This window comes from Cornus florida, unplaced genomic scaffold (genome assembly GCF_030987335.1).
Source record: "Cornus florida cultivar Cherokee Brave unplaced genomic scaffold, ASM3098733v1 CherokeeBrave_3.0.0_Hap2_Chr10, whole genome shotgun sequence".
Lineage (NCBI taxonomy): Eukaryota > Viridiplantae > Streptophyta > Magnoliopsida > Cornales > Cornaceae > Cornus > Cornus florida.
Window position 1 is genome coordinate 107,302,729 of NW_026775580.1, and position 14,280 is coordinate 107,317,008.

At 35.7% G+C, this 14,280-nt stretch overlaps 2 protein-coding genes across 4 annotated transcripts; both read left to right on the forward strand.

Annotated features, from left to right (window-relative positions):
* The first annotated feature begins 1,102 nt into the window (after nt 1–1,102).
* LOC132276840 (serine/arginine-rich splicing factor SR34A-like) lies at nt 1,103–11,881 on the forward strand. 2 transcript variants are annotated; one of them, XM_059778463.1, is made up of 14 exons: nt 1,103–1,345; nt 2,635–2,892; nt 3,041–3,161; nt 3,955–4,020; nt 4,118–4,192; nt 4,270–4,381; nt 4,557–4,603; nt 4,732–4,789; nt 6,137–6,186; nt 6,287–6,343; nt 9,880–9,965; nt 10,100–10,183; nt 10,385–10,415; nt 11,591–11,881. In XM_059778463.1, the coding sequence occupies exons 3-13, from the start codon at nt 3,078–3,080 to the stop codon at nt 10,413–10,415; spliced, it is 750 nt and encodes a 249-aa protein (XP_059634446.1). In that variant the 5' UTR covers nt 1,103–1,345; nt 2,635–2,892; nt 3,041–3,077; the 3' UTR covers nt 11,591–11,881. The 2 variants fall into 2 exon arrangements, with proteins under 2 accessions (XP_059634446.1, XP_059634445.1); XM_059778462.1 differs by lacking the exon at nt 2,635–2,892 and having other exon boundaries at nt 1,104–1,345.
* A 1,330-nt stretch (nt 11,882–13,211) lies between these two features.
* LOC132276841 (large ribosomal subunit protein P1-like) lies at nt 13,212–14,280 on the forward strand. Of its 2 annotated transcripts, none has more exons than XM_059778464.1 (4): nt 13,212–13,369; nt 13,529–13,614; nt 13,730–13,939; nt 14,047–14,280. In XM_059778464.1, the coding sequence occupies exons 2-4, from the start codon at nt 13,546–13,548 to the stop codon at nt 14,098–14,100; spliced, it is 333 nt and encodes a 110-aa protein (XP_059634447.1). In that variant the 5' UTR covers nt 13,212–13,369; nt 13,529–13,545; the 3' UTR covers nt 14,101–14,280. The 2 variants fall into 2 exon arrangements, with proteins under 2 accessions (XP_059634447.1, XP_059634448.1); XM_059778465.1 differs by having other exon boundaries at nt 13,258–13,404.

The following is a 14,280-nucleotide window of genomic DNA, read 5'->3' on the forward strand; positions in this document are numbered from 1 at the left end:
TCACCCACTTCCTTTCTACCAGTTAATCTTTGTGCTTTTAACTGGGATTGTAACTTCAGATCATTACAGAGAGCTAGACCTTCCTGGATTACAATATTGACTAATCCACCATAGGTATAGTTTCTGTAAGGGATAGAGATACCATTATTCATATCTCTAAGCTTTTTCCTGATTCTTTCAGCTAAAAAGGTTGGTAAACCATCCACAAAATTTGCTTTCCAATGCTCATGATTTGCATCATTGAGTTGGAGAACCTTTGCCAAGAATACATCTTTATACCACCGAAAATGAGTTAAAGATAGACATCTTAAATTCTGTAGAAGCTCACGACTCCGTTCACTATTAGCTCCTTCAGGGTTAACAAAATGTTGGATAATAGTAGTGATGAGAGTGTAAACCGCATCTGGAGTAGGTCCTGGTTGTTGGGTAGCTTCATCTTTAACGATCTTGGTAGCAGAAAAGATTTCAGCTTTCTGAATGTCAGTGAGAACATTATCCCACCATCCTTTAAGGATTCCTGTAAAACCAGCAACGACAAATTTAGCAATGGTTGGGTCAGTGTTGTGGTTTATTTTACAGACTTAGTTATACATCAACATTTGATGAATAACTTCGTAAATCTGATAATCAGATTTCCCATCTATGTTCCATTCATAAATGGTCTTACCATGAAAAGATTTCTGTGTATGAAAATAATCTTCTTTATACAAGATATCTTGAGGTGTGGGTCTAGGATAATAATATCTACTCGGAGCAGGTGCTGTATTGGAGTGAATATTCTTATCATAGACAATTCTGTTGAACTCAGGCATCTGAGTAAAATCAGTTTGAAAAGCCTCAATATGAGATAACGCATCAGAATCAGAACCTATTTCAGATTCATCATGGGATAGAGTCTGAATTTTAAGTCCTTGAATTTTCTAAGTAAGAAGAGTGAGAAATTCTTCATTCTTCTTAGGATGGGTAAGATTGAAGCCTTTAACTTCAATTGCAGGTTTGACCAATGCTTTGGATAAGGAAACTTCTGAAGGAGAAGTCTTATTAGTAATACACTTGGTATTAATTGTATTTAATACCGTGTCTATTCCATTAAAATGTTTTATCTTGAGTTTGAGAGGATATCCATACGTTCTTACCGTGGCATTTAAAATGTTTCTCCTTCCTAAAAACTAATTTCCCTCTTTCCATCTTGTTAGAATATTTGAAGATTCAAAAGAAACCCTAGAAACCTGAATCGAACCATCCATCTCGAAGAGTTAGATCTACTGATCTCGGAGGAGCGAATCATCCATCACCCTCCACGGGCACGTTCTGGCTGAAAATCTAGTCATCAATTCTGGTTTTGGTACGATTTGAATCGTGGTCTCTATCATTTCTCCTCTGTCTAGGGTTTATCAAATTTCCATTGTAAATGAGCTAAGAATATATATTTTTTCTTCTTGGGAAAATTACATTCGACTATAACAAACGGGTCAAAATATTTTTCTTGATGTATTGATGTGATAGTATTGACATTGTCTCGTATTATCATTGGGAATAATCTTAGACCCATTCACGTTTCTAGATAATATGAATTCCCAAAAGATATGTACTGTTGAATAATTGATCTGAAACAGCTGGTTGGTACAGTATTTGAGCCCTGCTTTTCGCATTGTAAATTGATGAGTATTTATTTTCTTTTGATTTTGCTCACACTACATGAATTCCAGTATATGACCTTCCATAATACTGATGTATAATGCTGTATCAGTTTCTTGACTTATACTAAAATGATCTTGTTAATTTTCTGAAGTTATTTCTGAATGGGTTTATTTTATCCTAATATAGCTTATGACAGAAGCTCAGAATCGATTTGTTTAGGTTCACTCTAGACATGTTTTAAGTCAGATACACCAAAGGCAAAGAGTAGGATTTTGGTTGGCCTTATCTCATGGGGTTGCATGTTTACATGATACTTAATAATACAAAAAGGGTTGTTGGTGGGCTTTCCTTCCTCGCTCTGGATAGTACATTCTTCTGTCAACTTATCCTTGCATTTTTTTTAATACCTTTTTGACCAGTAGACTAATAGATTTCTTCTACTAGTAGATTTGTTGTCTCAGTTCTTCTTTCCATCATGCAACATTTGTGATTAGTTTAATAATATATGATCCATTTAGTTCCCTGTAAGATTCAGGATAAGTACTTGAGAACTGGATTTTCCATCAATTATTTCAACCCCAAGTATTGCTCGGAATCCAAATTTTTTCTTTCTATTACTTTCTGCACATTTAGCAATGAGAAAAGTACCATAATTCATTACTTTCTAAAAACAAACAAAGAAAAAGGGAAAAGAAAAACAAGTTCATTAACTTATAGCTCCTTGATCTTTGGAAGGGGATAGTTAATTTTGACTTTTTTCTATGCCAACTTCCACTCGAACTTGAAGGTGTTTAATAAATTTTTGTTGGTTACCACTTGAATTATGGATACTTCGTATTTTTTAATGTTATAGGAAAGCAGCGGCTAGAGGAACATATTTCTATCTCCTGCTATTTTCTTCAATGTAATTGTGAAGAAACTGATTGAGGAAAATGAAAGGATCTGTTGTCAACATTATAACATTTCATAACATGTAAACTTTCTTCATGATAGATGAAAGGAGCTTGGACAAATAGGAGCTTTGCAACCATACATAGGTGTGTAGAATGGGGGAGAGGATTATTATGGATTTTTGGGTATTTTGAAAACTGGAAGTTCTTGCTCAAATTCAGAAATCTTCTAGATCTCTGTGGAAATCAGGGAAAGAATGAGGAGATCAAATTTTTATATTGATTTTATAATTGCTTTGGTGCACCTTGGAGCAATGACCAATGGAGCTTGCGGAGCACCACGTCGAGGATTGCTCTCTTGGTTTGCTTCAAAATTTTGGTTTTGTTTTAAGTTTTAACTGCGTTTTTTTGTCCATGATGTTGAGGAACAGATGCAAAAATTAACCTGGTAATATACTTTTGAATATCAAGGAGAATATCACATTGAAAACAAAATCTCCTATGTGCAGGAATTGTGCTTGCTGAATTCTATTTCTGTTTAAGGAAATGGCTAGCTCTTCCCGCACAATATATGTTGGCAACCTGCCGTTAGATGTTAAAGATTGGGAAATTGAAGATCTCTTCTACAAGGTTTGAGTAATTTGATCCAGTGAATATCTTTTCTTTTTTGGCCATTAACATAGACTAAATACGCGTGTGTGGAGTTGTTCCAGTAACATCATAGTAGTGAAAAAGAATTAAAATAGTCATAGCTCATGAAATCTATTATTATTTATTTTTTTATTTTATTTTTATTTTAATTTTTGATAAGTAGCTCAAGAAATCTATTATTATTATTATTATTTTTTCACTGCCCCACTATTTTCTGTGTGTAATAGAACTTATGCTGCGCATGTAAGAGAAGAACAAAAATTACATGATTTTTGTGCTTTTTCGGGTTAGCTGAGCTCAAAATTATGCAATTCCTTCTTTGAACTTTTTGTGGAGTTGTCTTCGGCCTCAAAAGTCATCTTTTATCATGGGCAATTTTCTCAAACTGTTCTGCATAAAGGGCTTCGTGTTCAGATTTCATGTATCATAGTGGTTAAGTGCTAACATTGTATCTGAAAGAGAAGTCTAGGGTTAAGGGTTTGATTCTTATTGTTGATTGAAAAAATATATTAATCTTCGACAATGAGCTGGTTCTCTGAAGAATCCTCTCCATTCTTTTAAGTCATATTTAACAGTTCTGTTCTTTTGCTATAGTAACACCTGTACCCACTCACAGAGGCACGATGAATCAGAAGTAACACTGAACTGATGTTGCTTGTAACACTCAACGGATGTAACATCCACACCTGCACATGCTCACTTAATCATAAGGCAAGATTATTAATTGTTTAACCATGTATAGAAATGAGATCTAATTTTTTGTTGGTTGTAGTATGGCCGAATTCTGGATATCGAGTTGAAGCTTCCACCTCGTCCTCCTGGTTATTGCTTTGTGGAGGTATTGTATCTTGTGTATAATAATATTTGAATACATATGGTGAACAATATGTTGATTACACGTGTGGTTGCTGTATCTTACCTATGATTTTCTGCAGTTTGACGATGCTTGGGCGGCAGAAGATGCAATTAGGGGTCGAGATGGCTATAATTTTGATGGTTCTCGCTTAAGGGTATCAGGCTTTGAAACTAAATCTTTATTGTGGGCATTTTTTTCTAGTGATAGTTTCTTATTTGGCTATTGATGTAGGTTGAACTTGGTCATGGTGGTCGCAGGCAATCATCTTCAATTGATCGACGGGGTGCTTATGGTGGTGGGGGAGGAGGACGATTTGGTGTTTCTCGTCGTTCGGAATATCGAGGTGCACTTTTTATTCTTTTATCTTGTTTTGAAGATTTTCATCTCGTTTGTTGTGTGTTAAGTTCTTTATCTCTTTTAAACTCTCACCATACCATTATTTGTGGAACTTCGGTTCTGGGTCCAATTTAGGCTTACTTGTTTAGCCAAAATTGATTTATTTCTTTCTTGCTATATAGTTGTTGTTCGTGGACTGCCTTCCTCAGCATCATGGCAAGATTTGAAGGTGGGGAGTATTTCCAACTTTTTTCATAGAAGCTTGCTTCTTCTTTTTTTTAATTTATTATTATTATTATCATTTTTAATTTGCTACCTGAATAATCTTACTAGTTACCACATGTGAATTATTTTCAGGATCACATGCGGAAGGCTGGAGAAGTGTGTTTTGCTCAAGTTTTTCGCGATGGTGAAGGTAGTAGGTGTTTGTAGTATTACACAGTTGCTAAATTCTGTGGGAGGTTGTAGCCTCCAACTCGTGTTCTAGTCTCAACCTAAGATTAAAACACCTTTCTCCATACCTTGCCCATTGATAACAGCATGTGCACATAGTTTTTGTTTGTTTTTTATTAATTCATTAAGATTGGAGAATATGCATTTTATTTGTAGTTTCTAGTGAATTGGAATGATTTTATTACGTCTAAAATTCTATGATCCTTTTAATTAATAAGGTTGCATTTTATCATGTCATTTTTTGGCTTGACATTCTAGACCTGGAGTTAACTCATTGATAGCGTAGCTCTTGATTTACAAGGGACTAATTGTCGTTCAAAACTTCTCTTGAGAACTCATTGCTCCCAATCTTGGACCACATCAAATTACAACCTAGAGGCACAAAACAACCTAAGGATCAAAAGAAAGAATAACTAAAAGGACAATAACCAGGCAAGACATACATGAGGACAACATATGAAGGAATCATAAAAAGGTGAATGTGAGTGCTGATTAAGAGATGTAATGGCTTTTGTGGGTGCTAATATGGAATTCTCACTGCTTCTCTATGCATTGTTAGTAATGGAGAGACTGCTAAGTGGGTGAAATTTAGTTGCTGAAGTCAAACGGGTGTGGTACAAAGGAATCATGCAAAGACATCGTATATAATAGCATAGATAAAGTGTAGCTATTTGTCTAAAATCATGAGGAACTATTGGAAGAGGTCACAATGGTAAGATTTTCATTGTAGTAGCCATCAATTTAGCAAATATTTGGACAAGCATGGAAATGAAAAACTCCAGTTTTTTGTCCATAATATTGATCCTTTCTTCACAACTTAAGTTCTCTACTTTTATTATGTTTTCCAGAATTAGTAAAATTCTTTCTGAGATGAGCTTGAACAAAATTAGTCAATTTTCTTCCTTGTCACTTATTATTACATTTATCAAATCTCCTTGTGTTTTCTTGCTTAGTAAAATTCTTTCTGAGTTCCACATACTGGTGTAACATAAATCTCCTTGTATTTACTTGCTTTGCACTTCGTTGTTGGAAAGAAATGTGGAATTGTTCACTTTCCTCCCCCCCCCCCAACAAAAGCACCATTCATCTTAAATGTCATTATTACCCACAGAACTCATTCATCATTTTATCTCCTTTTCTATTTACAAATACAAGTTTCTCCTTAATTTACCCTAGAATCCATTCCATGTTCTGTTTTTGACCCTGTATCGCTAAGCTTGCTTTGAGGTTTCTGTGTTTCTATTTACATAGCTTATGGACTGCCTTCTTTTATCTGTTTTCTCTTTATTGAACTACTAGTCTTTTTCAGGAGCCATGGGTATTGTTGACTACACTAACTATGAGGACATGAAATATGCTGTAAGTTATTAGGAGATCGTACAAATAATTTTGAAATGTTTGTAATCACGTTCTTCTATTATTTGCCTCTTTCCGACTGTTGACTTCTTCTGGCATACAGATCCAAAGACTGGATGGTACTGAATTTCGAAATCCCTGGACAAAGTCTTATATTCAGGTAATGCTTAATTGCTGCCTTTGTAACTGGGCTTTTTCCCATACTTTATTGTCAAATGGTCACTTTCAGCCATGGTTTGCCGAACGGGACGGTTCGCAACTGGTTTTGACCCAACCGAGACCAATACTCACTGATATATCAGTGGGTACTTCGATTCACAAGTGAACCAGTTGAATTTTTTTTTTTTAATAATAAAAACAGGTGTTTCTGTTAGAATTGAGTTGCCCCACCTAATGGGATTTTTTATTTAATTTAAGATTCTAAATAAAAAATTTTATTTTCAAACACAACAAATATAGTTATTAATTATACTCCTTCCGTCTAGGACTGCAAATGAACCGAGCCGAGTTGAGCCTTGGGTTGTTCAGGCTCGGTTTGTCACTTCCAAAGAGGTTCTCGGGCTCGGTAAACTTTCTACAAGCTCGGGCTTGGCTCAGGTTGGACTCGATTACACCACCATTGCTCACAAAATCAAGAAACGCCTGATCTCTTTGATAAAATCCAATCTCCATCTCCCACAAGAACGAAAAAGAAGAAATACAGAATATAATTTCAAAATGAACTCAAACTTGCAAGATTTATCTACTCCATTTCAGATATCTTACACACTTGCACTGCTTGACCACCTTACTCTGCCATTCTCTTACAACAAAATAGGGTTTTGTATATATCTTTAACTTTACCAAACCAACGGTTCAGATGGATAAAAGTTAAGGGCTGAGATGAATTTTTAATTTTTTTTAATTTTATGACGTGCTAACAATTTTCTCCTTGGGCCTTATTTTATGGTGGGTCCACATGAGGTGATTGCTTATATAATTTCAAGGCAAGGAGGGAAATTAGGAATATTATAAAAATAGTACATTGGGATTTTTAATTGGGACAATTATTTTTGGACAGCCAAAAATGGAAAGGTGGACTTTTTTATGGGACGGAGGGAGTATTAACTAAATTATTCAAGAAAAAATTTATATTAATTAAATAATTGCATATAAACATTATATAATATATATGTTATGCCTCTAAAGTCACAGGGACTAAATGATTGGTTAATGTAAACATTATATAATATATATGTTATGCCTTGGATGCTCAGAAACACGAGGGCATAAAGCAAGAGGTGATTGTTGACATTGTTGATCAATGTCAGTCTCACCAAAACCATGTTGCGATACTCGTAAACAATACCGCAAATGAGGAGCTTCTATGCAAGAAATTTGCGTTGAATGATAACTTGCGGCGTGTTCTTTGCCATCACGTTAAAATTGCAAAAAGAAATCCGAGTGTGGAAGTTGGAATGGTAGAGAATCATGAGGATCATGAGTCAAGAGATGCTTTTGTTATTGGCTTGTCTAGAACTAGTATAGGACACGTTTTTTTATTCCGAAAAGTTAAGCAACTGACATTAAAATTATAAGGTTACAAATCGGGCCTTTGGCCAAAACCAGAAAGAGTCACAAGGATTGAACTAAAGCCCCACAAGAGCAAAGAAAGACATGCAAGCCTGGCCCAATGGACCCATTAGAAATCCAACCCAATAATCAAAACAGATAACCACCATTAACAACCCAAAACCATTGTAAGCCATTAATGGTGGGAGTCTGTGCATCGTTCCGGTAGTAAGCCCTAGATGAATTTGCAGCAAGAAAATAAATCTGGCGGGCGCAGATGTGGATTGCAGCAAGATGGCAAGAGGTTCCAGTTCATTAGTAGGCTTCTGGCCTTTGAATCGTTTTTTTAGAAATGGCACATTTCCTCTCGTGTTCTAAGATTTCTGATGTTGTCTACGTTGCCAATCCATTTTCCAAGACGACGTCTGACTTCATGGGTTGCACAACACAGTTGCTTCTGCTCGAGATGTGAAGTTTTCGAGTTATTTTTGGCACAAATTATGAAAGTTGCTGAATATAAGACTGAAATTTTCTTGTTCTTTTCACCCACAAACTGATGGCCAAATCGAGGTTTTTAATCGCAGCTTGGGTGACTTGCTTTGCTGCCTTATTGGTAACCGTATTACTAGTTGGGACAATATTCTTCCTATGGCTGAATATGCATACAACATTTCTGTAAAAAGGACCACTGGGCACAACCCCTATGAAATTGTGGCAGGTTTACGTCCTAGGAAGCCAATTGATTTAGTTCCTTTACTAATTCAGGCACCCTAGTGCTGAAGCTGATGCTTTTAGTAAGCGTATCCAGGATATTCATGTTGAAGTTCAAAGGAAGACTGCAACAGCAATGAGAGTCACAAGACACAAGCTGATTTTCAGAGTGGTTTTCAGAAGTTACTTGTTACATGGAGGGGCCGCCCAATTTTTTATTGTACTTGGATTGCTGATAGCGAGTTCCAATATCTAGCTCCCGACCTTTATGAGCAATTTTATCCCTTTAACTCGTCGTAATCAAGTTTTTCCAAGCCGGAGAGAATTGATGGAAATCAATGGCAGAAATCTTTAAAGGTGTATAAAAGGCCCCAAAAGGAGGATTTTAAGATTCAAGCTAGCATAGGCTAGATAATGTGGGTCCACATGGAGTTTTGAATAATTGGAGATTTGGTCAACTTTTAATTACTTTAATTATGCTATTTGGTAAGTATTGATTACCTTAATTACGGGGTAATTCTAAAGTCAAATGTTGATTACCTCAATTATGTGGTTATTACTTTTATTATGCTATACAATCAACTTTTGGTTTACGTCAATTATTGGGTAATCTCAGGGTCATAAGTTGCTTTAAGAAGGGCGTGATGTAAGCTTGGTGAGGAGTGAATCAATGGATAAAAATAACTTTGAGATTTCTTTGTGAGTGATTCACAAATTCTGAGGGTCTAAGGCCTCCTCTAGGTGTAAGGCCTCCTCTAGGTGTGATACCTAGCCCTGTTGGAATGATTCTAATAGATTTTTATTATTCCAAATTCTCTCTCTCTACTAACACTTCGTGAACTACAATTCTGTTTATTAGAATTCAGCCAATAAACTCCTTTTGATTTCAACTATTTCAGGCTACCCTTGTCGTACATCATATTGTTCATTAATTTAGTAAAAATATAATTAGGACTGTGACTAAAAAATTATAAATAGCTTTAAATGATCTTTAAAAAATTAATAAAAATCACTAAAATTTACAAAAAAAAAAAAATCATATTTATCCGATTATTTTGTAAAAAATTGTGTAGCAGTGCATTTTAGACCGTATGTGCGGAATTGAAAAAAAATCTCACGACTGCGATAACTGATTTCGTTACGTAACACCAATATGGACCCGATTCTGTTACATTGCATCTGCGTCTGTAGCTGCGACCACGAACCTTTGCTTTCAGCACTAATTCTAGTTTAAATTCCACTTTAACAAATTTGAGTAAAGATTTATTGTCAACAATAATTACAAACTTATTTACTTAATCCTATCTGCAACTGCTTGCCGTATTTATAAGCCCTTTAGGTCCCCGGGAATGTAATCCAATTTATGGATGCGAAGATACTGGTTTGATACTGAAAGATGATAGCCTTCCTCTCCTTGGAACCTTGTATTGGCAGGTGAAGTGTTATGAAGGAAGTCCATATAAGAGCCTGAGCCATAGTAGAAGTCGGAGCAGAAGCAGAAGTCCTAGGAGGAGTTTGAGGTATACCTGTTAATTATGATTGATTTTCCCTTCCTGCCTTAGAAATCTCACCCCCACCCCCCCCCCCCCCCCCCCCCCCCCACCACCAACCAATGCATTGGTTCTTTTCATGGTGCTCATGCTTCCTTGTGCAGCAAATCTGTGAGACGATCCATATCTGTGTCAAAATCTAGATCTCCACCAAGATCCAAATCTGCATCCCCTGGTAGACTGTCCAGGTATATGATGCTAATTGTTACTTTGAAATTATTATGTGCTTTATTGGATTTATCATATGCTATTTCTTTACTTCATTTAAAAAATACAAAAAGTAAAATAAAATAATAATAATAATGAAGGTATATTGTGCTTTATTATTTTATTGTATTCTATTTCTTGAGTTCTTTTTAATTTAAAAAAAAAAAAAATCAAATGTGCAGATCAAGGTCGAGGTCCAGCTTGCCATGCTAGGTAAGTCCTCAACTTACAAATATTTACACATTTAATATAATACATGTATTGCATATTTACAGCTTTGTACAACATAATACTGTGGATTGGTGGGGATAAAAAAGAATTTATCAATTGAGGATATTTCTATGTTTGGAATGCATGACAACCTGAACCAGAGCTTGATACTAATTCTACCATTACCTTATTAATTTAGCAAAATAAATATTCCTTTTGTTACATTTTAAATGTAAACCACGTCTTCAGTTAAGCATGAGAACTTCTGATACAGCTTCCATGCTGAGCTTGAATCTTGTTATTTTATTGAATGGCTACTAAATACAAACTCTACCTGGACCCATTCTAATTTTGATAGTTCCAGATACTTCCATGCCAACTCACTAACTCTATATTAATTTTTTCCTGAACTTTCAATTAGTGGGCGTAAAATTCTTTTGGAACATCTTATCGACAGTAAATATGACTATGCTCATTGGTTGTGCTGAACTAAAAATTTGGACAAGGTTGAGGATACAGGTTTGAGTTTCTGAGCCTCCCACCTAAGCTGGACCAACTTTATCAATGGGCTTTAATATATTGTGAGCAGTTAGTATATAATAGTGCTATTATAGCATCTTATGAGTCACAATCATGTATTAGTGATTAAATAACTGTTTTCATGAATTATTATTAAAGATAAACTGATGCAATTATTATATTTATAAAGGAAGTAGTGCACTGATTTGTGTTAATGACTGCCAGTGCTCCTGACAACTTTGAGTCTGTTTAGTGTACCTGCATTTGCAACTTGATCGAATCAAATCGAGACCTGAATTAATTCAAGCCTCCATCCTGTGAATTTGGTTCACTTCTCAGGGATTTATTGCTGTATGGTAGTGGTAGGTAGAAAACAGGATTGGTTCACTTTTGATTTTATGTTCTGGATATAATTGATTGCTGGCTGCATAGTGGTAGGTTGAAACCAAGGTTGGTTCACTTCTGATTTTATGTTTTGGATAAGTTTATATACCATTGTATGGTGGGTTCTTTTTGTTATATATGGATGCTTGAATATCATGCAACCAATCAACCTTTTCTCTGTTGTTACTGTAGGCTTCTTAGTGTTGGCTTAAAGTTTGGTAACTTATGGAGCTTTACATTTTTTTGGTTCTTTCATTCTTTCTGTTTTGATACAGGTAGCGCCTGATTTCTGGAAGTCCCATTGGTAGCTAGTTTTGCAGACGATGCTGTTTCGGAAGTCATGCCTATTAGTCGAATTGCATTGCATTTTGATATGTTAAACTTAAGTCCTCAATGCTATGTGCATGGTTTGGGTATCTTGCGGACCAAGTATTGTTAAATTACAGGCGTTAGTAGGGTACATACTAACCGTGCAGATATACGTTGGCACTGAATTTATAATTCAGTTGACCTACCCAACTGTAATATAGTTTGATGACTTAATTTCTAGTGGACCTCTTTATTCATGGTTCTTTCTTAATTTTTGTTTAATTGTCTTTGGTTCAGAAAGTAATTAATATTAATATATGGGTAAGTGGACAACGGCATGGTATACACAAAATTATTTATTTATTTTAGCTGCTGCTTAGCTCTCGGGGCTTGTTTGGGCAACACCTAGAGTTTGTATGGCCTGATTTTGTTGTATCTTGACTCGAACTTTTTGAGAAAAAGAAATTTCCATGCAAGAGGGAGTCCATTGAGGATGTGTTTTGGCACCATGAGTTGAGGGTATTGGATTCGGAATTGGGAGCTCCAATTCTAATTCATTTGAATCCATAAAACAACTTTTTGTCTGGAGTTGCGTTATGAAAGGCAAGGTGATGATCTTGCCATGAACAGTGATTGATACAGTTCAATTTACGACTGAAGTGGGTTGCGTATATCTATATTTCTCCAAAATTTGAAAGCTTTCTCGGGCTTCTATATCGACCATTTGTTTGATGCAAGAGCGCAATGTATGCATAAAATTCGATTTTTGTTATGATTGTTACACCAGCATGAATGTGAGATGAAATTGATTCTCAAAGAACCTATTTCACCAATGCACAATGCATGACCACCAGTTTTTCCAAACAACCTACTCTTTGATAAGTGAGACACTGTGCAGGTTTTGAGTGTCACAAGTTTAATTTTCTAGGGAAAAAAATTGAATTCCAATCCAATGCAAACACATGCTGAAAAAAAAAAAAAAGAAGGTTGGATAAATAATAAGTTCGCAAGAAATCTCTCAGATGCTGTGTGGTCATGTGGTCGTGTACCCTATTAAGATTGGAGATTGGATTACTTGTGAAATTTACATATAAATAGTGTAAATAGTCCACTCTTATTATTTGATAATTTAATATTTATGTAGAGTACTTAGGCTACGCTTGTTTGAACCTAAAATATTTACGAACAAAAAAAATATTAAAATTTAACAAAAATAATTTATTCGAAAATTTTCGGCAAGTAATTTTATACGCCCTGCCCGATAGACTCAACCTCGACGTAACCTTTTACCAAATATCGACAAAATAAAAATAAAAAAAATATTTTATCTAAAAAAAAAATTATATTTTTTTAAAAAAATATTTTATTGAAACAAACGAACCTTAATCTCCAATTCTCGTGGAGGATGCTCTCCAACACTGGAGACTATCCAAACCAAGTCCTCGTCTACCATATGACTAGCCGTAAAGTTAGGCCCGTGAATCTCAAACACTCGACAGAGAGAAAAAAAAAAAAAAAAAAAAAAAAAAAAAAATTGTTCCCATTTTTCTTACACGGCGTCGCAGCTCCATCTCCGGCCCTTTCATTCTAGTGGGCCTGGGCCCCCATATTAAACCCAAGAAAATTTCATGTCTCTCGACCCTTTAAAAGCCTTTCACCCCAAACATCCGAGAAAACCCTAATCAAAGATTGCAGGTTGCGGCGTAGCCAGTAGCATTATCATTTTCAGATCTTCACTTCCTCAGGTATAATTTTTGCCTTCTCTAAGCCCCGTTGACCGGTAATCGTTTCTCTCTTTGCTTTAAATTCTTATCGGTTAATCAAAGTGTTTTATCTTCTTCCTTTATTTTCGATTCGTTTTGAGTTTTTCAATAACCCTAATTTTGTGTTTTTGATCTTTACAGAGAGACAAAAACTAACGATGTCTTCCAGTGAGCTTGCCTGCACTTACGCTTGTTTGATCCTCCACGACGACGGCATTCCCGTCACCGTATGCTTTCCCAACTTATTCCCTTTTTTCTCTCTCTACTTTTTAGGGTTATGTATGTCCGTATATCTTTATATATGTTGGTGTATATTGGTTGTCCTTGATTTTGTAATAACAGGCGGAGAAGATTGCTGCACTGGTGAAGGCAGCGAATCTTACCGTTGAATCTTACTGGTTCAGCTTGTTTGCTAAGCTCGCCGAGAAGAGAAACCTGGAGGAGCTCATCATGAATGTTGGGTCCGGTGGCGGTGGCGGTGCTGTTGCCGTTTCTGCCCCAGCCGCCGCCGGCGGTGCTGCTGCCGCAGCTCCTCCTCCCGAGGAAAAGAAGGTAAAGAAAAATTGTCCATTCTTTGTTCCAATAAATAAATAAATGGATTTAATTAAAAAACAGATTCTGATTAATATGTTCTTTTTGTTCTGGTGATGATTTAACAGGAAGAGCCAAAGGAGGAGAGTGATGACGATATGGGATTTAGCTTGTTCGATTAGGAGCTCCTTTCAGTATGTTTTGGTCCTTCTATGGAATACTTTGTTTACCTTGCTTGTAGTTCCTTATTGAATTTTATATATGTAGCCATCTTGGGAGAGGTCTCTAGAAGTTTGGGATTGTGAACCTTTAAACACTTCTCTGTTCTTTCTTAATTTAAGTGTCGGATTTTTATGTCTTAA